A 24,477-nucleotide genomic window follows, 5' to 3' on the forward strand; every position below is an offset into this window, starting at 1 on the left:
CAACTTAGGTCCAATTGAGAGCTCTAGCTCAAATAGTTATTACAGAGGTGACAAAATGATTTCATCATTCGTAAGACTAAACGCTATTATGCTATACTTTCTCTAACGTGAATTCGGACTTTCTGAAAGCGATCGCTAACGAAAACCCGATATGAAGTTGATGTCTTTGCCTAATTCCGAAGATCTTATCTCCCACAAACTTTCTGCATTAATTGTGACCCATCCGGATGAGCTTTCAAACAAATGTCTTTGATTACTCCCAAAGATCTTTTCTTCCAGAAACTTCTTTCTAACAATGTTGGCCCATTCATGTCACAAATATTGTAAATGTTACATTCCTTGCTTCCTTTATTTATCCTTTAGTCCATTTAAAACTCTAATATGCTCCTAACGTGAGCTCAGTAAACGCCACAATATGGATTAAATTCTTCACTTCCTCTTAACTCACACCAGCCTTTTTACTTACTATATCTATCTACACTCCACCAACCCACGTACCAATTCCAAAAATAATAAACTTTAAGTAGTTGCAGCTCCAACGATCACCTCCGGCGAGTTCTTCTGGAGCTCCTCCATGGCCGGGCTGAGATCACGGTCGCGCACATTCATCTGAAGGCCATGCTTCATGAAGAGGGTGAGCGACATCTTCTGCTCGACGCGGTGGCCGGGCACGACTGCAAGGCGGTACCGCAGCAGCACACCGGCGGCAATGGACTTCATCTGCAGGTAAGCGAGGTCTTTGCCGAGGCATATCCGCGGCCCGGCATTGAACGCGACAAACCTAAACGAGTCTTGAGGCTCGAATCTCTTGCCGTCCGGTGAGAGCCACCGCTCGGGGCGGAATTCGAGGCAGTCATCGCCCCACACCGACTTCATCCGTCCGGCGGAGTAGATGGAGTAGGTGACGGACGAGCCAGCGGGCACGAATGTGCCGTCAGGAAGCACGTCGTCGGCGACGACGTGCTTCGAGTCCTCGGGGACCGAGGGGTACAGGCGGAGCGTTTCGGATAGCGCTGCCTTGAGGTACACCAAGCCGTCGACCTCCTCGAAGGCTAATGGCGACGCGAGCCACGCGGCGGTGTCGGCCCCACGGGAGGTGGAGAGGACGGAGGCTAGCTCGAGTAGAATCTGGCGCTCGACGCGGGGGTGGGTGGAGACGAGCCAGAAGAACCAGCTGAGCGCGACGGAAGAGGTGTCGCGGCCGGCGAGGATAAAGTTGAGCGCCACGTGCTGGAGGAAGTCATCGGTGTAGGTGCCTTTCTTCATGAAGCGCGAGAGGAGGTCGTCGTGGTCGGAGCCGGAGCTGAGCTCGAGCTTGCGCGCCTTGATGACGGCGGAGAGGTAGTGGTCGACGTGTGCGACGCTGCGGGCGAGGGTGGCTTCCATGCCGAGGTTGAGGCACTTCTTGATCCTCCACACGAACTCCGGGAAGATGAACCGCTGCAGGGTGGCCTCGGTGGCACGGTCGAACGCCATGGCGAATGCGTTCTCCGGCAGGCCCGGGGCGAGCGTCTCCGGGTCTTTCCCGAAGGCGAGGCCACAGATATTGTCGAACGTTAGTCTGAGGAGGAGATCTTGAAGATCCACCGATCCACTCGACTCGGCCGCGTCGGAGAGGATGGGGATAAGGCGGAGGTGGATCGAGCGCGACACCCACCGCGACATGGCGTGGCGGAGCGTGCGTGTTGTAAACTCTAGCGCCGCTGTCTTGCGTTGGAACAGCCACGTGTCGCTGTCGGAGTTGAAGATCCCGTCGCCGAGGAGGTCGTGGAAGACGGCGTGCCACGTGGGTCCCTTGGGGTAGTTGTCGAACCGGGCCTTGAGGACGTGCTCTAGGTTTCGCGGGTCGCACGTGACGGTCACCAATCCGGCACGGCGGGCGAGACCCGGGATGGCGCAAATGCAGGTCTGATACGTGCCTCGCGTTCCCCGGAGGTTGTCGGCGATCCAGTCATGCATGCTCTCCGCGTGCTGGATCAGCCCCGGGAGGCTGCCGAGGAGCGGCCACACTCGCGGCCCTCGCAGCCCCTTCGCCAGCCGCCGGAACCACACCATGTAGGCTACGACGCACACCACCATCACCACCCATGTTCCTAGCTCCATGGCAACGTAGACAGAATTATCTACCAAGTAAAATGGTAGGCTAAGTTATAGCCAGTAAACGGTAGTAGATGATGATTAAAGACAAAGGGAGCAGTGGGTCACTGATCACATGTAGAAGAGGAGAGGAAAAGGAGTGAGAAGAGCTGGGGATGGGAGGTAAGATTTATAGAAAGTGTTGTGGAGGTGATGAGAGGCATTTAATACACCTCACTATGCTTCCCTTTGATCCCTTCGCCAGCTACTATCCTCACTATTTCTGTCTCCTTCATATACTCCTGGGTTGGATGGCTGCTTAAGATGCTATTAATTGCCGTAAGAGTTCGATGAGGGTAGAGAAATAGGAACTGTGGTGCCGTTGTGCCCTACTGGCTGATGCACGGTGGATGGCAACTTTGGAGGCGAGATTTAAATCGCAGTGGGAGGGGGGGGCAAGCAAGACTGGCCTGTATGCCACCTAATTATGCAGGAAAAGGGTGGCCTCCATTAATTCCTGGCATTCAATGTGAGGTGGTGGGGAGTGTAAATGGGATTGGGTGGAAGAAGAGTTATTATGAGAGCAATAAAGTAGGCTACTTTCCCTCTCCCTCTCCCTCTATTTCTCTCAAGAATGAAGAGAGAAGTGAAGGGAAACAAAGAATATAAGGAAGGGAGACATGGCAGAGAGAGAGAGAGAGAGAATGGGGAAGATAAAGTCTGGCCAACAGTATTGATTAGTGTTGATGCTGATTTAAGCTCTTTGTCATATTAAGGTCTTTTGTTTTGGGTGTGACAGTTTGGAGTTGGGTGACCGATCCCACCAACGAGGAGGGTGAAAGGCGCTAGAATTATTATAATAACTTTCCCTTTTCTCGGCTCAGTTCGGATTTCATACACTTGGTTGTTGGAAAAACAGCCATGCAACTCCAGTGGTCAGCCTACGTGGCAATCATGTTGATAACGGTTGTGTCGTGTAGCTAACGGCGTTCTCTGCGGGCTTTTAGTTTTATGCTTTTTTTTTGTTTAATATTCGAAGCTCTGGGAGTCCGAGCTGGCATAACTACCGATATGTTGGTGTGGCTGCCGTTGAGCTTCTGGACTTCGGCACTTATTGATCAACAACCTGGAACTACAGAGGATAAATACTTCTTCTCCCAAGTCTTCTCAATTTCTCAATACATGGGCGCCAAACCAGGGGGGGTCGTTAATTCTCGAGTCAAAATTAGATCCAAATAACCTAATAAATTAAGTGATAGTAACACTTAGATCCTTGAAATAGTGACTCCTTTTTAGATAGGTCCCTTCATTTCTTTTTTCCAGTAACACATTATGGAATTTTTTTGAAATGCTTCTTTTATTGCTAAAAAATAATCAATATTAGACTCTTTAGAAATTATTTTATTCTTATTTTAGAGGAAAGATAGAGATAAAAGTTGATAATAAAATAATCGTTTGGCATTTTTGTTTAACACTATCAAGAGGAGGTGTATATAAGAATGAACAACCTCAAAAATTTTACTACAATTATTCCTAAAATGAATCCCTAATATTTCTTAAGTTTTTGATCTAAATACAGTATTGCTATAGGCAAAGAAATTAACCAAATTATTACATCGTTTAAATTCTTAATAAATTTATTAAAATTACTGTCTCAGGCAACTATTTTTCTTGTGAAGCTTACAAAAAGTATAATAGTTTTAAAATAAGCTTGAGAATTGCAGGGGGGGAATTACTGTAGCAACGGTGGTATGGTTAAAAATTCACCTTTCTTTTGATTCTAAATTACATTCACGTAATCCCGTGTGTCTGATGACATGAACCATGAAGTTTGTGTAGTCAGATGACATGGGCCTGGAATGCTCACTTAGGATGCCACGTCTACTAATGCATCTTCCAGCATGGGATTGTTTATGTTTTGATGGCACGTAAAAATTAAAGCACTTGGTCTAACCTTGGACGAAGAGGATGGGTGACCCAAAACTTAGACACACGTCTGAGTTATAGGATGGAGTTGACCTTACTTCTCCTCGGTTTCCGTTCTTGCAGGAGGCGAGGTCAACGTATGCGCATTCTAATGGAGTCGACAGAAGTCAAACGATACAAAGAAGGAAGGAGATGGCAGTGGTCACTGGTGCGGCTGAGTTGATCTTGGGAAAGGTAACTGGGAAGCCTCCTCTTTTCTCTGCGAAATTTAAAGAGCTTCCTTTTGTTTATCCACCTTTAATCTCCTACTACCTTTTTTTTTTTTTCTGTGTGTGTATTTGTTTGAATATTGTTTTTTTTTCTACAATAAATATCATTGACATTTAATAAAAGTCTCTACGTAATTAAGAAGGTCTAGATATATATACAACAAAAAATAAATAAAATATTATATTTAAAAATGGGTGATGTTTTTCTTTGTTAGCCAAAGCAAGCTTACACAAACCCAATCAAATCTATGATCTTCGGACAGTAGTAGTGTAAACGTGCAACGATTTACAAGGTCTAATTGTTCATAAATATTAACGTAAATCATATGTAGGAAATGCAAATCACCAACAAAAAGTAAACAAAAATCGTGTATGTGAAACCATAATTGACATTTAAATCGCTGGTCTGTGGACATGATGGCTATTAATTTTTATGATCTTAACACGTGTTATAATTAGTGTGTAAAGAGATATATGTTTACTCTTGTATTCATGTGGGGGATATAATAATGTAATGCTTGAATTATTGGAATATATATATATATATTGGACATGGAAATATATATGATTGTCTTGGTCATCGTCCTAAGCGTTTATAGCCGGCATAAAAGTACTCCTTAACTAAGAAATTGTGAGGCAACTTGCATACTACTCCAGTTTGTCGTTCTTGGGTAGCTAGCTAATTAGTTCGAACACATCCGCACAAATGCCGTATTGGCGAAGTGGGGTCTGGGCATTAAAAATCCCACACAATTCTCGCTACCTGCACAGTGGATCTGCTATCTATCTCTTATTAATTCGTAGTTGTAATGCGTAGACGTGTCTTATTAATTAATTGGTAGTCGTAGATGGGTAGATGGGTGTGGACTGTGGGATCTACTCTGTAAGTGTTAAAAAAAAATAAAAAAAAAAAAAAAAATATATATATATATATATATATATATATATTTTAACTGCTTAAGTTCAGAAGCTCATTTTTTATTTACAATATAAATTATTTAATAAAATCTAATTCTCTAGTAGTTGGTGAGTTTAGGATTATATATAAGTTGAGCTTGAGCGAGCTAGGCCCAGCTTGACTTGTGAGGTGGAAAAATATAACTCAATTCGAGCTGGAGCCTGGCTTGGCTCGTCTTCAACTCGATGAGGCTTAAGCTTGAGCTCGAGCTTGACAATGAAGAGATCTCACCGACAAAGCGGTTGTCGGGGGTGAGAACGGCGATGAACGTCCACTATTAACTATTTGAAGAAACACTTCAACGAGATAAATATACATAGAGAGAGATAGATAGATATCTGATCACTGGTGCATCGAGGGTGAGGACGACGATGAAGTGACTGTCTAGGTAAGAAGTAGACTTGCTCCATGACGATGCGGAGTAGCACAACAACACCGATTCTCTCCTCGACAAGGATCGTGCACCATGTCGGCATCCTGTCAATGCTCCACTCCTCGACGTCTGAATTTGTCGTCGCGTCTTCCTCTTCACCATTGGTTTTGCTGCCACCGCTCCCCACATCATCATCGTCAAGGCGGTGTCGTGGAGGTGGATAAAGAAGACGGAGGTTTGAGGAGGATTTCGATGGTGATGTTTGGTCGATTGAAATTTGAAGAGAGAATGTTTGGAGGCTAGGATTTTTTTATAACTTATACATATCATACAAAATATTGGATCTAAAATCCAACAATTATAAATAAATAAAAAAATATATATATATATAATATTATTCGAGCCTAGTTGAGAAAGTGGTCCTTTAGTGTTGGCTTGGTTTGATAATTTTTTTGAGTCTAATATAATAGTTATGCTTGAGTCTAATATAATAGTTACACTTAGCTTATTTAGAGCTCGAGCCGAGCCCGTAAGCCTCACAAGCCCGGGGCTTTTTTGATAGTCCTGGTGAGCTTACATTATAGTGATGTTTATATATACATGTATAAGAATTTTTATATTTTTTCTTCAAGAGTTTTTACTCTTCTTTTGGCAAGGTGAAATACAATGCTTTTCTCTCGTGATCATTCATGATCACAGAATGGATGGCCAAGGAAGTTTAAATTTTTTTAAAATTTTTATGAAGTTTGTACTCAACTCATTTTTCTTGAAATTTGAGAGCTATTTAAGCCAATTGGGCTAAGTGGATCTCATGGACCTAGCTAATTTGTGGCCCAAATTGTCCTAGCACTGTGATAGCTGTCGTACAATCCCATCCTTCGGATGTGCTTCGATCAACCACTTCCTGATGACATCTTTGTTTGGCTTTAATTTTGAGTTTTTGATCAAAATTAGCCCTTTCTGAAACTTATTTACTGAAATTAATCACGCCCCAAACTTAATATAGAGATTTATTTCACTACAGTTATCAGTAAATGCTGATAAGATCGGTGTTTACTTTCATATAGAAACACCAACAAATTTAGTGTTTCTATCTACAAGATAATGAATTAAAATGTCAATCTTATTATCTCTTCATATATGATATATCAAGCACTAAATTTATTAACAATTTATTAGAATTATTTAAATAAAAAGTTTGTCTTAATTTCTTTATTATTGTTGCCACATTCGAAATGTTAATCAGATTACTGTTTTATATATTAGAGAAGATGCTAAACTTATTAGCATTTCCTCTTCTTAAATTAAATAATAATAATTTTAATATAAAATTTTGGAATTGTCTATTTTGATTAAAAAAAATAAATCAAGAACTCTTTATTTTATCTCTTTCATCTCAACGGGCAGCATCTCTTTGGTTATTGTGATTCTATAGAAAAGAAATAGTTTTAGAAATTAAACTTCTAATATGCATATGGTTAACGAAACGAGGCAAGCTTTACAAGTTAGAATATAATGTCCTTTTACTTTATATAATTCTTGGTTGCTTGGACAAGCAAACGGTGGGAGGAACAATAAATATGGAAGAATCAAAAGTCAACAGAGAATTTAAAAGAACAAGCAAAATATACATGGCAAGATTGATGCTCTATATACTTAGACAAGAACAAAAACAATAACAAAAGGAAAACCATCTACATATCATAATAAATATGCTATTGATTATTTAATTTAGTAAGGTCTATCAAGACAATGTCGATCGATATCAATATGCGCCAACTGTCTGAAACTTGTGAGAAATAATATTTTGATCCAATTTGGCCTCTAACTTATAAAATAAACTGTAACAATACTTCTCATTCTTCACATCCCTTGCAAATGCACGTCAAACTTAGATTCCTCCATTATAATATTCTCCAAAGCAAACGCCAAATTAATGGAAGAAATCCACTGCACAAAATGGTTTTCAATTACTGGAATCAAATGGGCCTGGATGGCTTAATGCAAGAAATCCACTATCATACATCCAACAAATCCAAACACATGAATGGTCTAGCTAATGGTATCAGGAAAAAAGAAAAGAAGAAGAAGAAGAAGAAGATGAAGTTATTAATGCTAGCTTTAATGGCAATCCACCACCACCACCATTCATATGCTATTACTTCTCCTTGGGCGTCCAAGGCTTCCACTTCCAATTTCTTCCTCGTCATCATGTCTTCTTCCTCGCAGTTCCACCATTACCACATCCAAATCCTCTTCTCCTCCACTATCCAATATTTCCACCACCTCCACTTCAGCTACACTACTGCTGGTACTACTTCCACTGCTCACCTCCACCACCTCACCAGTTAATATCCCGGTGCATCTGCACACCGGGCACGAGTCATGCAATACCAGCCACCGGTCGATGCACTGAGCATGGAACACGTGCCCACACGCCGGGATCACCTTGACCTCCTCCTCCATCTCGAACCCCGACAAGCAGACGGCGCAGTCGTCGCCCGGGTTCTTAGCCCCCTCGACGAGGCTGGCGTAGGCCACCGAGGGAAGGGATGACGTGGGGTGGTGTGGGCGGTCGTTCGGGGAGCCCACGCGGTCGTGGCGGCGGAGCTGCTGCATCTGTAGCATGATACGGCGTCCGCGCAGCGTCGTTACGGATCTGCCGCCGGCGGCGGTGCACCAGCTGCAGTAGACCCACAGGAAGAAGAAGCAGAGGAAGGAGAAGATGAAGACGAGAACGGTGGATGCTGCGGAGGGGAGGTTTAGAGACGGGGCGGATGGTGTATGATACGGTGATTCTTGGTTTGATGGCATCTCCTGGGAGCTATCATATCTAAAGATGTTCTATGAGAATATTGAGTATGGGGGTAATCTAAATATATAATTTAGCGGCAAGGTTGAAACCAGGGAAGAATGTGGAGCCCACCGAGAAACGTGGGCTTCCTGGCTTTTGAACGCTTCTCCTTTACGTGCATTATTAGTTATTTCCTTTTTAAAAATTGTGCTTTATAAAATATGTTTGTCTGTAGTTTGATGGAATTCTTAGATGAGAATGTGAGCTTAAATTCAATATTCTTAAGTGTGTAGTTAATTTATTTAACTTAGATGTATGATTAAATTTTAGAGCGTAAAAATAAATAGCTAAATTGTGGGTGTTAACTTAGCAGGCTTCATTTGGGCCGGCCATAACGATAGATTTCGAAGCCCATATCAAGGCCATTCCGAAATGGTAATCCCCGTCTTACTCCTATTATTTATGCCGCTAACGCTAAGCGACGTCTCTTTCCAGTCTCTTTCCCTTCCCTCCTCGGTCTCCCATTTCTAGGGTTCGTTTTGGAGACGCAGGAATCGCTACTCGAGGTACGGATCTCCTCGTACGCCGACTCTTGTGTTAGACCCCGCGCTTCCGTTAGGGTTTCCTTTGGTTCCCTTTTGCTTTCTAGTGGTATCGATCGTCTCGTTATCCAGTTGGATTTCGCCGATGGATGGGTTCTCGGATGACATCTTCTTGTCTTCATTCCTTTTTAAAGGTTGATCGGCTGTTTGTGGAATTTGATTAAATGGTCTCGTAGAGGTAGAGATTGAGAATTCTTGCGATGCCAGGAGAATTATTTCTTTTTAGCGGGATTGGAGGATTTTATTTTTATTTTTCTATGATCTTTACCTCCTCTTGTGTGTATCTGTGTGTTATGGATAAATTGGAAGCTCCGGCTCGTTTTGCGCAGCCAATTTGTTGAGTGCAGCTGCATTGCGTTATGATGTTTATGCACGGGATGATGTGGTTTTGGTATTCCTATCCGAGTGGAATTGACGCAAAGTGTGACATTTTATAGAACTTAGAAGACTATCTGCCTTATCGTTATGAATTTCTGTTTGGTTTCATCTATTTCAAAAACTGCATCTACATATATATAATGCAATATTAGAATCAGCTTTTGGTCCATGAAACCCATGACGTATTATTTCCAAGAGCTAATTTAGAATCCCACGGAGCATCTTGAAATTCACTTAATTCTCAGTGGATGTCGAAACACATGCTCTTGACCTTTGAGGGGAAGAAAAGGGGGGAGATCCAAGGCTCCCCCCGCCCTACGATGGTGTCTCATTTAACACTATAGATGCAGCATCTTGAAATGCGTTATGCCAAATGACCACCAGTTTTTTTCATGTTTAACATCTTTTTTAAGTTTGATATAAGAAAATGGATTTCTGTTTCTTCATTTTCTATTTCAACCTCTTCTTTTATGTCATGTGAGTTAAACAAGATTTGTAATCATTTTATCCATTATGGATTTTATGCTATTCTTTTCTATGTGATCTATTTTAGGACAATATGGGACCTTATTTCTGCATCTTATGATGGTCATGTATCAGTGTATCACAGTGCTCTTTTGATTCGGACTACCTCACTGAATAAGTGCTCTTTTGATGTGGATTACCTCATTGAATAACAAGTATGGTTGACATTTTAGGTACTAGAGTTTGGCATATGAATTTCAGTCTTCCATATACATTGCCGCTCTTTAGGATTATGGTGCTGCCCAATTCTTTTGCTAATTAAATTTTATGTTGATCTCATTAGCTGGCATTGGCGAGCATATTTATTTCATGTTTGTATGTCTTCTTTTCGGATGATGGATGTCGATAAAGTCCAAGTATAAGTTCATTGTAAGCTATACTTGTTATACCAATATCGAATTAATTGGTGTGCATTTCATTTTTTTTTCCTTCCAATGATTGTAGTAAAATATTGTTTTCTTGTTTATTATAGATTACCATTTAGATCAGAGTTTCATCATGCAGTCTGTGCTGTTTGTTGGTTACCAAGTTATTCTTGCGCATAACTATGTCCTCTTGAATATTAAACATTCTGTAAAATGAGAGGCTGTAGAAATCTGATATCATTTGTTGGATAAGAATAATTTGATTCAAATACTAAAATGCTAATCAAGAGTATTGCATGTGATCAGTTTATTTTGGGTAAAATGGCAAGTTATATGTCGAAGGGAGGACCAACGAATGGCTCTGTGTATGTTTGTAAACTACCTCCTGGAACTGATGAGATTATGCTGGCCGAATTTTTTGGCACCATAGGGTTGCTAAAGGTATGGGGTCTCACCAGGTATCATTTTGAAACCATCTCAATAGTTCTTTGAATACTTTATTGTTCCGGTAAAAAGGTTCAAGTACTTACGGTACCCTGTTATGTACAATGATATTTAGCAGAAAGATAAAAGAACTGGGCGACCGAAAATATGGTTATACAGAGACAAAGTTACCAATGAGCCGAAGGGAGATGCAACAATTACATATGAGGATCCACATGCTGCTTTGGCTGCTGTGGACTGGTTCCACAACAAGGATTTTCATGGAAGCATCATTGAAGTATACATAGCAGAATCAAAGACCAAAGATTCAGTTGATAATTCATATAACCAACAGTTCATCGATGCTACAAATCCCAGTATGACAGGTGATGTTGGCGAAAATGATGAGATAAATGATGGTGCAGGCCGAGGTAGAGGACGGGGTGATGCCTCGGGGAAAGCATGGCAGCAAGATGGAGATTGGTTATGTCCAAATACAAGGTCTGTGATGATTGGTGAGCAACTCTTCTAGCACAATTACACTCATACTTGTTGCAACTTGCAACTTGTCTCGAGAAATATTGCTCCCTTTCTCATGGTTCTTTCCTGCAGCTGCTCCAATGTAAACTTTGCATTTCGTGGTGTTTGCAATCGATGTGGAACAGCTCGGCCTGCTGGTGCTGGTGGCAGTGGTCCTGGTGGAGGTGGTCGAGGCAAGGGCCGTGGTAGCAATGATGCAGGTGGACCCGGCCGTCCTGCTACTGGGCCTACAGGACTTTTTGGTCCAAATGACTGGCCCTGTCCAATGTAAGGATGCCAATTTTCATCTGACTCTATCTCAATATTACTAGTTTCTTTTAGATCCTATTTTTTATTATTACTTTTTGTTAAAACACGTTACTCATTTCTCATGTATATTTGGTTGTCCCTGCGATACTATTTGGAAATTGTTGATAATCCCTTGCTCTTTCTAGTGCAACTGGAAAGTCTTCTGAAACCTACTTCCATTTTTCTGCTTAATGGGCCATGGTTCCTACATTTTTATAAATGTTTCAGGTGTGGCAATATCAACTGGGCAAAACGGACTAAGTGCAATATCTGTAACACCAATAAGCCAGGTCACAATGAGGGTGGTGTGAGGTAAAATGATTAATTCCATAGCATTGCAGCTAATAGAGTTTTTTTTTGTTGAAATTTTGCATTATTAATGACATATAAGATGTGAAGATTCTGGAACACCTATAGTTTGTTGACTTGGTGACTTGTCATCTCACTGAAGCCTTGCATTTAAACCATATTTAATTTTTCAGGGGAGGTCGTGCTGGTGGCTATAAAGAACTTGATGAAGAAGAAATTGAAGAAACAAGAAGACGGCGTAGAGAAGCTGAAGAGGTTGGTGTAAGACATACTAGTATAGATGACGATGACAATGTATTTTACATTTACAAGTACTTTTATCTGGGTTTAGGATGATGGAGAGATATATGATGAGTTTGGCAACCTCAAAAAGAAGTTCCGTGCCAAAACACAGCGAAATGAAGCTGGTCAATTGATTCCTGGTGCAGGTCGTGCTGGATGGGAGGTGGAGGAAATAGGTATTTCTCCCTGTTTCTTAAAATCGTATTTGGCTTGCTTCATTTCTTGTCGAGCCACTGTTTCATGAAACTTTTCTTCCAGGAATTCATTTTAATTGTTGGATTACAGTTAATTTCTAGGAAGTAGAGTTTTGCTTCCGTAATAGTGAACTTGTTACTAGTTTGTGAAGCTGCAGTGCAAAGTGAATTTGTCAATAGGAAGTTCAGTTTGACCACTGATTTCTTTCTAACATATATGTTCTGTTCGGCTTTAAAAGGAAATATATTATGTAAATGGTCATTACAGGTGTTTCTGAGAAAGATAGTAGAGAGAGAAGCAAAGAGCGAGGCAGAGACTACAATGACAGAGATAGCACCAAGAGCAGGGAAAGAGAGGGGCATGGAAGACGCAGAAGCCGTAGCAGAGAAAGAGAGAGGGACCGCGAGAAGGAAAGAGGGAGAGACAGAGATTATGATTATGACAGAGGCCGGGAGCATGGAAGAGAGCGTGATCGCTACAGAGAGTGGTAGTTATATCCAACTCCTGACTCCTGTTTATGGTAATTTTTGGTCGTTGAATAGGGTCCTGGTATGCAAATTTTCTTGGTAACTGTTATTATCTAATAGAGCAGAATATGGCAGTGGCTATGGCCAATGTTGCAATGCCTGTCTTTTCTTTTTTTTTTACCCTTGCTGGAGAATGTTCTGAAGCTGCTAGGCTTTAAATGGTTTCTCTTGTGGAAATTAGAACTTTATGGTTAGAAACTTAAACTATTACATGATTTCTGCATTGCTATCTTTATGACCATGTTGTCATGGAACTCTGTAATGAAAAATTGTGTGGGTTCCGTCAATCAGGTGCTAATTGCGCACTGCTGCTTTAAGTAATTTCACCACTTCTGGAGTCGATTATCATTTTTGTGTATGGTATCCAAGAGACAAAAGTTGCTGTAATAACAAATGATTGTAGTATTTCGCACGACATAAATTGCTATCCTCACATGCTCATAAAGAATAATGGCCAAAATTGTTTTGATCCTTCTGTTAAGTGTCTTAGCAACTCAATAACTATATTGCACATGACATGGTGACCTACCAACGCTTACAGCTCTACTAACGATAAATTATTAATCATGTCACATCTGGATCATTAATCATCGTCCCGATTGGTTGGTAGCAGCTTCGTTCGCTGTGAATGGGTATCTTCGTTGTCATGCGTACTTATTCCCTAACCACTAACCTTGTTTCTCTATGTACAACTTAGAATTATAGTTAGCTTCAATCCTCAAAAATTCTACAAATTGGACAAAGCCCATCGCCTTCCTGGCTTCCTCCCATGGCCTCCACTTATCTCCGCCTCCATCTCCACCGCCCCTTCTTCACCTCCACCACTGCCGTTATCAAAATCAATTCCAAATCCAGATCCCTCCGTCTCAACAAACACCACCCCTTCTCTTATCCCGCCCTTCTCCACTCCAACCCTCACTTCCCTTCGCTACCCTCCAAATTCACTATTACAGGAGCCCAGTCCAATCCCTCGCCAAACAACTCCGACCTCGCACCGACCCCGCCGTCCGACCGCACCTTCACCGCCCACGACATGGCCAGCCTCTGGGTCGGCCTCGTCGTGGGCGTGCCCACCTACTACCTCGCTGGCACCCTCGTTGACCTCGGCATGTCGTGGATCCAAGCCCTCTCCACCGTCTTCCTCGCCAATCTTGTCGTCCTCCTCACGCTCGTCCTCTCCGCCGTCCCTGGCGCCGCTCATGGCATCCCCTTCCCCGTCCTCGCCCGAGCAGCCTTCGGGTCCCGCGGTGCCCACGTGGCCTCCCTCCTCCGCGCCCTCGTCGGCTGCGGCTGGTTTGGCATCGAGTCCTGGATCGGCGGCCGAGCCGTCTTCCTCCTCCTCCCTCCTCAATTCAAGTCCTCCTCCTTCCTCTCCCCTATCCCATGGTTGGGCACCTCCCTCCTCGAATTCTCCTGCTTCATGGTGTTCTGGTCAGCCCAATTGGCCATTGTTTGGAAGGGAATGGATGGTATTCGCAAGCTCGAGAAGTACTCTGCTCCTATACTTATCTTCCTAACTTGCTCTCTTCTAACTTGGGCTTATGTCAAAGCCGGTGGATTTGGAAAGATGCTATCTTTGCCTTCTCGGTTGTCTAAACCCGAGTTCTGGTCGATCTTCTTCCCGTCTCTCACGGCGAACGTTAGCTTCTGGGCGACGGTGGCGATCAACATCCCGGACTTTTCCCGCTATGCCCGCAGCCAGAAGGACCAAATCCTCGGCCAGGCCGGGATGCCGATCTTTATGGGGTTGTTCACCTTCGCCGGCTTAGCCATCACTTCTGCAACGGAGGTCATCTTTGGCCGTGTCATCTCGGATCCGATACAGCTTCTCGGAAAGATTGGTGGGCTATCTACTACACTTGTTGCCATCTTTGGCATTAGTCTTGCTACTATAACTACCAACATCGCCGCCAATGTTGTCGCTCCGGCGAATGCTCTCGTGAATCTCAACCCGAGAAGGTTCAATTTCGCAACTGGTGCTCTTGTTACTGCTCTTCTAGGCATTGCGTTCCAGCCTTGGAGGCTGCTGAGCTCAAGTGAGAGCTTTGTCTATACTTGGTTACTTGGGTACTCTGCTCTCATGGGACCTATTGGTGGAGTACTTCTTACTGATTACTACCTAGTAAAGAAGATGGAATTGGACGTTAGCGCGTTGTATCTGGACGATCCTACTTCTCCTTATTACTACCAGAAAGGTTTCAATATTAAGGCGTTGGTTGCTCTGCTCGCTGGAGTACTGCCTATCATCCCGGGCTTTCTTCAGAAGGTCGGCATTTCGTCGAACACCTTGGAAGTGTTTGTTGTGGCCTACAACAACGCCTGGTTCGTGAGCTTCTTCATTTCTAGTGCGGTATATTGGCTTCTTTGCCAATATAGAGGAGGTGGGAAAAATCTCAAGACTATTTAGTTGTAGCGTTCTATGTAAAATATTACAGATTAGGGGATTATAAAGCATATTTAAGTTGATTGCAAAAGCATTACTTTATCCTTATTACAAGCACTGAGTAATTACCAAAACATGGACTCTTCCACATCATCGAGAAACAGCGAGGATTAATCACAACCATATACTTAACAAACACCATTTATGATTCATTACTTGGGCAAATCGCAGGTCGGAGTAGTGAAATAGAAGGGCCCCACGGTGTACCTGACCATGACCGGGTCCACCTGGGAAGGGCGGTAGAGCGTGACGCCGGACTGGCCGCCGCCGGAGTTGGTCATGACGTTGCAGGTGTCGCTTCCCGAGGAGACGAGCCTCACGGCGCAGCCCTCGGGCTTGAGCTCCTCGCCGTTAACGTACTTCTCCACCGCCAGGTCGAACACACCTTGATCGTCCGTTAGATCGCTGGTGTGGTACACCACCCTATTCCTCGAGTCCATGCACGTCACTGCCACCTTGCTCCCTGTCCATTTGCAGTCAACGGAGGATGTTTTTTGAAAATAAACTCAAGATTGTAGGACTTGAAATGTGAATACTAAAAAGTTGGAGTATAAATATGGTAAAAGAGACCTACCCTTAATGGGGGTTTCACCGTGGGCCCATTGGTTCCAGTCCTTGGAGCAATCCTGGCACATGACAGTGCCCCCTACGTGGATTGCCTGCACCTCGTAGGATGACCATCCTTCGACGACGACGCCATGGAAGCTCACCACAAGTGCTGCAATGGCGGCCAAGATCAAACACCTTCCCATGTCTTTCTTCTTGGAAATTCCTCACTTCTCTCCTCTCCTCTCTCCTCTTCTCTTTATACAAGGAGGTGGGCCGGGAACAACGTGAGGCCAACTCCAGTGGACGTGAACGCCATTTCGCTCGCAAGTCGATCGCAACAAGCAACGCAGCCACGTAGTAGGACAAATTAATTCATCAACGACATTATTAAATCCAAACATGTCAACCAAGTAGATATTTGTCCTACTATACGAAAATCAATATATATAAGATCATAATACTACTACTACTAAGGGAGCGATTCTAAAGGCTCCATGTAATTGTAGCTCTGTCATGAATGGCCGCCGCCCATGGCGTCAAATTAGGGAGGAACAGTACGGAAAAAATTGCTGCCACGTGGACATCAGACTCGTCCATGTGTCTCCCTCTCCACGGTTCCTTCTGCATGCATCACAGGAAACCTGACTACCTACTTACCCTCATAAGGGAGCTTTAACTGCCGTTGGATAGTGTTGTTATCTTCGTAATTTTTCCAAAACAGCAGGACCAATTGTTAAACCCCCACCTACATATAACAACACTGAGCGAAGTGGAAGAGGGAAGTAATCGCAACCGCTGCAGAAAATGGCGGTGAGAAGCACCCTTCTCTTTTCTCCTCCACTCTTCTCCCTCCTCCTCCTACTAGCGTGCGCCGCGGGCGCATCGTACCCCTCGTCGGATGACCCCACCATCCTCAAGGTCACGTCACCCCTCCACCGCAACCGCCGGCTCGGGAGCCCGGAGCGGGAATTCCAGGCATTCATCCGTATGTACGGGAAGGAGTACGGTGGCCGCGAGGAGTACGCTCACCGCCTCAGGGTCTTCGCCCGCAACCTTGCCCGGGCGGCGGAGCACCAGATACTGGACCCCACCGCCGAGCACGGGATCACGCCCTTCTCCGACCTCACGGAGGAGGAGTTCGAGAGCCAGCTCACAGGGCTGGCTGTGAAGGGTAAGTCTTGGTACGACGGAGACCCGGAGTATCCTACCGCGGCGAGGATGGAGGTGGAGCGGTTGCCGTCGAGCTTCGACTGGAGGGAGAAGGGGGCGGTTACGGACGTTAAGATGCAGGCAACTAATGCCATCTTTCCCCCCCCCCCCCCTTTTTTAAAGGAAAATTTACATATAAAATCATATATTTACCCGAATAATAACTTGGCCCTTATTTATAATTTGGTGCTATCAAATTAAGCAGGGCGTGTGTGGATCTTGTTGGGCATTCAGCACGACTGGAGCAGTTGAAGGTGCAAACTTCGTAGCCACCGGCAAACTTGTGAGCCTTAGCGAGCAGCAGCTCGTAGATTGTGATCACACGGTTAGCCGCAGACATCTCTATATTCTTATCTATCTCCAACCTTGTGAAGTTATAATACGTTAACCCATTTCTCCTTCATAAACAAATAATGCAGTGTGATGCAGTAGAGAAGGACGAATGCAACAATGGGTGCAGTGGTGGGCTAATGACTAATGCCTACAACTACTTAATGCAAGCTGGTGGATTGGAGGAGGAGAAATCTTACCCTTACACTGGGAAGCAAGGCGAATGCAAGTTTAACAGAGATAAAATCGCGGTTATAGTGGCAAATTTCAGCAGCATTCCTCTTGATGAGGACCAGATCATGGCTAATCTTGTCCACCGAGGTCCTCTTGCAGGTAAAATTCTAGCTTCTTCTTAGCTCTTGGATCTAGGCATGAGACGTCTTTGGTACCTTGTAGTGATGAAATTGAAATTTTTTGCAGTTGGATTGAACGCAGCGTTCATGCAGACATACATGAAAGGGGTGTCCTGCCCATTGATTTGCCCAAAGAAGTGGGTAAACCATGGTGTGCTACTTGTGGGATATGGAGCCAGGGGCTTCTCCATTCTCAGACTTGGGTATAGGTCTTATTGGATCATAAAGAACTCATGGGGGAATCATTGGGGAGAAGAGGGATATTATAAGCTGTGTAGGGGGCATAACATTTGTGGAATTGATAGCATGGTCTCTGCTGTAGCTGCATCAGCATAGTTTACGGAATGATGCATAGCATAAGAAAATATATGTTTATTAATGTTTACAAAGCACAACCTTTGTTTTGAGTAGCTAGGATAGTTAGCAGCATGTGATTGTACTTTACATATATGGTAAGTAGTTTTTAAAATAATGAAGATGACTTGGTTACAGCTTCCAATCTGTGAGTGAATTGTATGTTGATTTTTTTGATGAAATTTTCCCGTGAAGTAATTTTGGTCATCAGCTGTTCAAGTGATTCTTCTGTGGGAAGGAGGAGAAATTGTAAAAGGATATTTTTTTTTCCATTTCCACCTCAATTTGATCTCAGGAGGAATACAATACTCTGTTATCTCTCTTTCAATTTATGAAGGGCCTCTGTTAATCAAGTTAGCCACATAAAGATTGCAGCAAGCAATTGCGTGATCTACTATATCTTTGCTTGCAATTGTTTGATATATATAACAACCTGTAACAATGTATTCATACAGAATTACTAGAACAGAGCATTTATTATAAAATTTGACTTCAGTTTACAAGCAAGAGGCTGACCAATATATGTGAGGAGTTCCCAGCTGATGAATTCGGCACTAGAAATATAGAAGGTCAAACAAATGGTAATTCAACTCTGTTAATAGACCAGAAGAAACCACAAATACCCACAAAAGAAATATCCATATTTTGCTCATTTCGTTGCATTATGATGCTGCCGGCGTCCTGATTGCTTTTCATGATCTTTCACCTTTGCAGGGAAGGTCAGTGCAGCGACATACTGGTCTGCCGGAATCTCGCCATCCATTGAATCCGCGCTCCAAAACCATGACATTTTTTATGCCATCTTCTTTAGTTTCTGACAAATAATCTAAAAGAAGCAGTGCACAAGATGGGCCACGGACCTGAAAAGGAAATGGATGGAAACATGAAACAAGTTGAATTCCGTAAGTCAAGATAACTATAAGTAGCTTAGAGGCAGCGGATGGCCCTGTGACTTTGCTTTGAATAGGTGTAGTATTTTAGTGATACTCTTGTCATGCTAGATAGTAAAACGAAACAAACATCTGATGGACATTTGTTCTGTCTCATTCATTTATTTGGTGTATGCTTGATAAAAAGCGGAATATAATATTATAAAAGAATTGACGGATATTTCTGACTGAGTGAAGAATCATGATATTTTGCTTAAATCTAAAGTGAAGAACAGATCAGACAAGAGAGCTCACAATAAAACCTGTTAGACAAATGGGAGACTTATATCGTGATGATCACAATTCATGACATGAAAAAGTTTCACGCTGGTAAAAGAAGAGTTGTTTGTTCATCTGAATGGCAAGTTGGCAACAGAGAAGCCACGTATTTACTTTGATTCAAAGAAACAGAGACACTTTGACAAGGCATCAATAACATTTCTGGTGAAAGTGGACATAACAACATCCTGCAATAATGAAAAGGTTTTCATGGACATCTCCATGTCTTCACAGAATCCTCTAGTTACATACCACATACATTATTGAACTTCTCATTTTACTTTTCTGAAGCACAACTGTCCGACAGTAATCTTCATAGGTAAAGGTGCACACAAGGCAGCCACAATTAGAAGAGGAGAACGAATGCAAGAACACTTCATGTGATAGTCTCTTGTAGAAAGGTTTCAGTTTAGTTTCTTGTAGATTAGGTTTCACTTTCTGTTTAGTGGTACTTTTCAGAGTTTTAGATCTCCGTCAAGAAGCAAGTTGAAGAAGCAATTGATGGAACATTTACGAGTTAAAGCTGGAATTTTCTAGCATCTCAGAAGAAATCCATGATAACGAGAAGCTCCAAGCTGTCATGTTAGAAAGTTCACTCAATCTACCCAAGTCCTATTTTTTAACAAGCTATGCGGTCTTTCTTCCAGCACCTAAGAGTTGGAGCCTCCTGAAAACCTTACTAACATTGAAACTTCTCACTTACCTCTTCAAAGTTTCACCATCTCGTCTTATGTGGTTTTGTATCTTCTAGCTTAACACCATCCAATGCTTCTAATGTAATTAGGAGTAATGCAGAAAGTCTAACCAATCTGAGATATGATAGATATCATTCCATACACAATAGCTCAACAGGTTAGTTTCAGCCAAGGAATAGTCTAAAAGATCAGATCTTCCTCTTTATTTTATTCTTGATTTCATATTCCTAGATCCATCATAGTCTTGCTAACCCTAATTTAGGGCAAGCAATCTGAGAGGAACTTTAACAACAATTTTAGCTTCTTCTATACCTCTTTCTTTTGGTTAAGGCGTTCGAACAAGCATTACACTGCAAGATCAAGCTATTCAATTCTAACAATTAGATCAAGCTAATTAAAGGATCAATATATAAACAAACCCATAAACCGGCAAAGAAACGATCTTTCAAAATCGCCTGCACCCAACAATACCGAAACACGAAGAACAAAAATCCAAATTTGATCAATACCTTGCTAAGGGCACAGTGGAAGACGAGGGTATCTTTCCCTTTGACGGCCTGGATAAGGGCGGGGAGCTTCTCGGAGAAGGTATCGCTAGGGTAATGATGCGACCCGGCTATGTGAGCATCGTAACTCCTCTCCTCATCCCTGTCGACAAATTATTTACAACCATACATTAAAAAAAGGGGGAATAGCGAGCTAAAGCATCAAGAAGAGACTTCCAATAGAATGGAGACTTTGGGTTTGGTAGGGATTGAGTTACCTGACATCAACAATGGCGATTTTGGGATTGCGAGTAATAGAGATGAGCTGCGACGGCGTGACGTAGGAAAGACTTCTCGCCATCTATTCGCGTTTCTTCTACGCTATCATTCCCTTCTGCGGATATTTGCCCTCCTTATGCGAGTCGGCGGAATAAAAGGTGGAAAAATAGTACATCAGCCCCTTTATCTTTAAAAATACCATCCACCTCCCTGGAAATCCTTTGTCCAAATTGGATATGGAATATTATCATGTGAACACTCACACCATAAAGTTTATTGTATTTATTGCTGTACTTAATTGCAATGCTAACTTACATCTTGCAATACAAATCAATTGTACTTCACTTCATTCAGATCAATTATTTCTCTCCCTTGTACCTTTGCGGGAGATGCAAAGAAAAGGACCAGAAACGCCTCAACTACTGACACACAGCAAGCAGTAGGGCAGCCATCTCTTGGAGAAATCACAAACCAACACCAAAACAAAAGCATACAATAAATCCAAACTATTTGTAGATCATGAGCAAGCCAAACGGTCCATGTCAGCTTCAGCACTCAGGTGTTAGGGAATGGTCCCTGCCGTTATCCTGACAGTAGTCGTACACCATGTGGTTGCTCTGAGCCCACTGCATTGCAGCATACTGCTGACGGCTGAGTCCCGAGCCGGACGGCGATGCCGGCACCAGGCGGCAGTCGGGCGGCGCATCAGCTGTGCATCCTCCGACCATGAACCTTGTGAATTTTGCGACGAATGGCTGGTAGCGGTAGTCGGCCTTGTACCGGCCTTGATCGGTGGCCCACGACGATGCGTCCCAGATGGATCCGTACATCCACATTTGCCGGTCAGGGAAGGTGGCTTCGCTCTTCTTCTCATACCTTCTAATTGGCACATCATCTACGAAGAATCTGTAAGCATGGAGAATTCGAACTCATATCCTCTGCTTTGATATTATATTACTAATATAAGAGAACATAAAGTTAACTGTGCTGGACTTACACGATCTCGTCCGGGTTCCATAATACGGCGTAGTGGTGGAAGTCGGCGGTGGGATCGAACCATAGATGAAACCTCATCTCCCTTCCAATGATTCGACCATCCCCACTCCCCCTGACGTAGACGTTAGTCTGCAACGTGTATGGCTCGCCAGGTATCGTCCCCAAGAATTCGATGTCGACTTCGTCATGGAACCCCGGGTAGGCTTCATTATTTGAGAGCTTCAATTCCCAAAAAGGTGAGAATTAATATATCAGAAGTAAACGTTAAGAGTGCAAGCTCAGAGCCTTGTGGATTTAGATTAAATGGACAAAGATTAGTTGTATGCGTACTTGTATAACTTAATACTTTATTAGTACATAATTGGCAACTAATAAGTAGAACTGGGTAATTAAAGTTCCCTCACATAAAACGCTGTATTGACACCAGCAGTGTAACCGGCTTGGAGTTTGATCGAGGCACCAAAGTATCCATTTCTATACGATCTTATGGATTTGAATCCACTTCCTGCATAATTCCCAGTTAATTCTGAACACAAAAAAGTGTAATTTATAATAAAAGAGGAATTTAATGTAGTGATCACCTGAGCTGCTATCAAGCCAAATTGTTAAAGAAGACTGGTCTTGGGAGAGAGACTGATGCTGAGGACCCCAACGGTTGTTGTAACCTTGATGAAATCTTAGAGGGCTAAACCTGGAGCTTGGGTAGTACCCAGGAGAGGGCTGCCCATTAATGGGATGGAGCAATAGGAGAAGAAGGAAGCAAAGCAGAGTAGCCATGGAAATAATTAATCTGGAGAAATCTAGGAGGGAAGAGGCCTAATTGGGTGGTGTATTCTGTGATCATGTGATATAAATAGGAAGCTTGATTGGTCCCATACCAAGAGGATTGATAGATACTTCTAAGGAGGTTGATGGAAGTTATAGATAGGGTAAGGATTTAGACTACCTGCAAATAGAATCTTATTCTTATTTATCAGAAAGCAATACCAAGTAGAACCAACCACTTCCATCATTTCAGCTTAATTTCGTGTTGAAGTATTTTGATGATCAGTAAGAACATGGACTTGTAGAGTCTATCCTAATCTTTTTATCTGCCAACCGTATCTAACTTATAACTCAGTTGACAGCTACTGTCTTGTCCAATCTTCTACTTTCTTCTAAACTAAGGACATTACGGAATTCAGCAGTGCTCGTGTGAGAAATCCACTGTATACTCATCATAGTGTGGCTAATTAGTTGATTATGGAGAGCCATGAACTGATGAAATAAATACATCGAATTGCAGTCAAATTTCTCTATCCATGCACTGCACTTCCACAGCACCTCTATCTTATCCTCTAACGTAGGGGATCGCCAAAGATGGTTGCACTTGCACATAAGTTGCTTATAAAACTTTCCAAAAAGCAATGGATGCCAATTTCCGACTGCATAGTAATGCAAATCTTGCGAAAAGAAATTACAACGATTCTTTCTCTTCTACTATGGAGGAGTTTATTTTTAATAATTCAAATGATTACATGTGCTACATGTTCTCTTCTAGTTAATATGATCTACACACTGTTTAGGGTTTTGGGCAGTTGATCTGTCTCCATTTAAATGAGCTCATGCTGATCTTTGTTTGGATTGTTAAGCTTGCCCTTTGCCTGGAAAAGTGCAAGTCCCACATGCATGGCTAGCTAGTTGATATGTCTCTCTCATACACTTGCACTGCATGCATATGATGTGAGCCATTTAATGCGCTACTTACTATACTGACTCTTTATATTCTGCCAGTATGTACATGCATGTCAACTGAATGATTTGTTAAAAGAAAAGAAGAAGAAGAAGAAACATATAAGGAACTTTGAGTATGGATAATTAACTTGGCTTTCGTTTAAGTATAAGAAGGAGCTCGTTCCAGTACTTTGCTATAATTATTCGATGCAATTAACTTCACAGTTTCAGACGTAGAGGAATCTCCTAAACAATCAATAGATGGATGGATACAAAATGTTTCCTCTAAGCAAAAGCCTACTCAATTCTAGCCAATCATATACCAAATAATTGATAACATTAATGATGACTCAACCCCACACCCCCACCCCCACCCCCTTTAACGGACGAATACTATCTCTATAAACTTTAATCCAATTCAAGATTCAAGACGGCATAAGTCCCAAATTTAGGAACCATCTTGAGTTAAACGCCTTAAAATCTAATCAAACTCAGACACGAAAAGTGTAGAGTAATAAGATAAATGTTTGACAAATAGAAACCCAAAACAAAATCCTTTAAATCTGGCCCGGAATTGCTGTTCTTGTACATCTGTAATTCCTCACTTAGAGACAAGATGGGCCATAGAAAGCGATTTAAATTAAATTCCATTACACGAAAAACAAAAACTAGAGTGCAATTGGCCTACAAGATTGGTAGCATTGGGCCTTTCCAGGGTATCGTTTTGTCGACTGCAATGTTCTTAATTGATCTCTTAAGGTCCCATTTACAACTTCTATGGCACTATAGATTAAGAAAAAAAAAATTAAAATTAGATAGATGCACTGCATACATGCTAATTTTTCAGTCCAAGTGTGGCCCTTTCGTACTTAGATTAGGGTTGCCCGATAGACCTTCCAAATTTGATAATGATGCTGATTTTTTTTAAGAGTTAATTATACTAACACCTCCAGGATTATATCTGATTTTTACAAAATTCTCTTAAATCTTTTAACGTGACATTGTAATCTAAAAAAATTCTGGAGTAACATTG

At 42.5% G+C, this 24,477-nt stretch overlaps 6 protein-coding genes across 9 annotated transcripts; 3 read left to right on the forward strand and 3 right to left on the reverse strand.

The window, feature by feature from the left end:
• Positions 1-283: 283 nt before the first annotated feature.
• LOC140784231 (cytochrome P450 86A22-like) lies at positions 284-2,815 on the reverse strand. Its single transcript, XM_073131505.1, has one exon. It carries the CDS (start codon positions 2,101-2,103, stop codon positions 520-522), a length of 1,584 nt encoding a protein of 527 aa, XP_072987606.1. The 5' UTR covers positions 2,104-2,815; the 3' UTR covers positions 284-519.
• A 6,037-nt stretch (positions 2,816-8,852) lies between these two features.
• LOC140783703 (transcription initiation factor TFIID subunit 15) lies at positions 8,853-13,117 on the forward strand. Of its 4 annotated transcripts, none has more exons than XM_073130678.1 (8): positions 8,853-8,962; positions 10,573-10,707; positions 10,829-11,190; positions 11,302-11,496; positions 11,746-11,829; positions 12,000-12,081; positions 12,158-12,284; positions 12,571-13,117. In XM_073130678.1, the coding sequence occupies exons 2-8, from the start codon at positions 10,588-10,590 to the stop codon at positions 12,792-12,794; spliced, it is 1,194 nt and encodes a 397-aa protein (XP_072986779.1). In that variant the 5' UTR covers positions 8,853-8,962; positions 10,573-10,587; the 3' UTR covers positions 12,795-13,117. The 4 variants fall into 4 exon arrangements, with proteins under 4 accessions (XP_072986779.1, XP_072986782.1, XP_072986781.1 ...); XM_073130681.1 differs by having other exon boundaries at positions 8,867-8,962; positions 10,573-10,724; XM_073130680.1 differs by having other exon boundaries at positions 8,888-9,176.
• Positions 13,118-13,500: 383 nt separating this feature from the next.
• Positions 13,501-15,842, forward strand: LOC140783702 (purine-uracil permease NCS1-like). Its single transcript, XM_073130676.1, has 2 exons — positions 13,501-15,211; positions 15,445-15,842. The coding sequence occupies exons 1-2, from the start codon at positions 13,600-13,602 to the stop codon at positions 15,672-15,674; spliced, it is 1,842 nt and encodes a 613-aa protein (XP_072986777.1). The 5' UTR covers positions 13,501-13,599; the 3' UTR covers positions 15,675-15,842.
• Positions 15,843-16,506: 664 nt separating this feature from the next.
• Positions 16,507-18,213, forward strand: LOC140783704 (probable cysteine protease RD19D). The gene is made up of 4 exons (XM_073130682.1): positions 16,507-17,112; positions 17,237-17,356; positions 17,451-17,694; positions 17,782-18,213. The coding sequence occupies exons 1-4, from the start codon at positions 16,627-16,629 to the stop codon at positions 18,048-18,050; spliced, it is 1,119 nt and encodes a 372-aa protein (XP_072986783.1). The 5' UTR covers positions 16,507-16,626; the 3' UTR covers positions 18,051-18,213.
• A 312-nt stretch (positions 18,214-18,525) lies between these two features.
• Positions 18,526-21,151, reverse strand: LOC140783706 (arsenate reductase 2.2). Its single transcript, XM_073130684.1, has 4 exons — positions 21,051-21,151; positions 20,735-20,945; positions 20,481-20,619; positions 18,526-18,928 (listed from the first exon to the last, which is right to left on the reverse strand). Exons 2-4 carry the CDS (start codon positions 20,815-20,817, stop codon positions 18,761-18,763), a joined length of 390 nt encoding a protein of 129 aa, XP_072986785.1. The 5' UTR covers positions 20,818-20,945; positions 21,051-21,151; the 3' UTR covers positions 18,526-18,760.
• On the reverse strand, positions 20,980-22,598 carry LOC140783705 (probable xyloglucan endotransglucosylase/hydrolase protein 32). The gene is made up of 4 exons (XM_073130683.1): positions 22,313-22,598; positions 22,136-22,236; positions 21,733-21,950; positions 20,980-21,641 (listed from the first exon to the last, which is right to left on the reverse strand). Exons 1-4 carry the CDS (start codon positions 22,506-22,508, stop codon positions 21,284-21,286), a joined length of 873 nt encoding a protein of 290 aa, XP_072986784.1. The 5' UTR covers positions 22,509-22,598; the 3' UTR covers positions 20,980-21,283.
• Positions 22,599-24,477: the final 1,879 nt, after the last annotated feature.

This window comes from Typha latifolia, chromosome 3, assembly GCF_019914945.1.
Source record: "Typha latifolia isolate L0001 chromosome 3, TyphaL0001v2, whole genome shotgun sequence".
Lineage (NCBI taxonomy): Eukaryota > Viridiplantae > Streptophyta > Magnoliopsida > Poales > Typhaceae > Typha > Typha latifolia.

What these genes read in the sequence shown, in the direction of transcription:
- LOC140784231 (XM_073131505.1), bottom strand. Translation starts at nt 2,103, where the DNA reads ATGGAGCTAGGAACATGGGTGGTGATGGTGGTGTGCGTCGTAGCCTAC.
- LOC140783703 (XM_073130677.1), top strand. Translation starts at nt 9,088, where the DNA reads ATGGGTTCTCGGATGACATCTTCTTGTCTTCATTCCTTTTTAAAG. An exon ending in AATGACTGGCCCTGTCCAAT is followed by an intron (nt 11,497 to 11,745) that starts GTAAGGATGCCA and finishes TAAATGTTTCAG; the next exon opens with GTGTGGCAATATCAACTGGG. An exon ending in GGCGTAGAGAAGCTGAAGAG is followed by an intron (nt 12,082 to 12,157) that starts GTTGGTGTAAGA and finishes ATCTGGGTTTAG; the next exon opens with GATGATGGAGAGATATATGA.
- LOC140783702 (XM_073130676.1), top strand. Translation starts at nt 13,600, where the DNA reads ATGGCCTCCACTTATCTCCGCCTCCATCTCCACCGCCCCTTCTTCACC. An exon ending in TCTTTGCCAATATAGAGGAG is followed by an intron (nt 15,212 to 15,444) that starts GTGGGAAAAATC and finishes GGCAAATCGCAG; the next exon opens with GTCGGAGTAGTGAAATAGAA.
- LOC140783704 (XM_073130682.1), top strand. Translation starts at nt 16,627, where the DNA reads ATGGCGGTGAGAAGCACCCTTCTCTTTTCTCCTCCACTCTTCTCCCTC. An exon ending in TTACGGACGTTAAGATGCAG is followed by an intron (nt 17,113 to 17,236) that starts GCAACTAATGCC and finishes CAAATTAAGCAG; the next exon opens with GGCGTGTGTGGATCTTGTTG. An exon ending in CCACCGAGGTCCTCTTGCAG is followed by an intron (nt 17,695 to 17,781) that starts GTAAAATTCTAG and finishes AATTTTTTGCAG; the next exon opens with TTGGATTGAACGCAGCGTTC.
- LOC140783706 (XM_073130684.1), bottom strand. Translation starts at nt 20,817, where the DNA reads ATGGCGAGAAGTCTTTCCTACGTCACGCCGTCGCAGCTCATCTCTATT. An exon ending in ATCGCCATTGTTGATGTCAG is followed by an intron (nt 20,620 to 20,734) that starts GTAACTCAATCC and finishes ATTTGTCGACAG; the next exon opens with GGATGAGGAGAGGAGTTACG. An exon ending in TCCACTGTGCCCTTAGCAAG is followed by an intron (nt 18,929 to 20,480) that starts GTATTGATCAAA and finishes TTTCCTTTTCAG; the next exon opens with GTCCGTGGCCCATCTTGTGC.
- LOC140783705 (XM_073130683.1), bottom strand. Translation starts at nt 22,508, where the DNA reads ATGGCTACTCTGCTTTGCTTCCTTCTTCTCCTATTGCTCCATCCCATT. An exon ending in TTGGCTTGATAGCAGCTCAG is followed by an intron (nt 22,237 to 22,312) that starts GTGATCACTACA and finishes GGAATTATGCAG; the next exon opens with GAAGTGGATTCAAATCCATA. An exon ending in GTGTCAATACAGCGTTTTAT is followed by an intron (nt 21,951 to 22,135) that starts GTGAGGGAACTT and finishes TGGGAATTGAAG; the next exon opens with CTCTCAAATAATGAAGCCTA.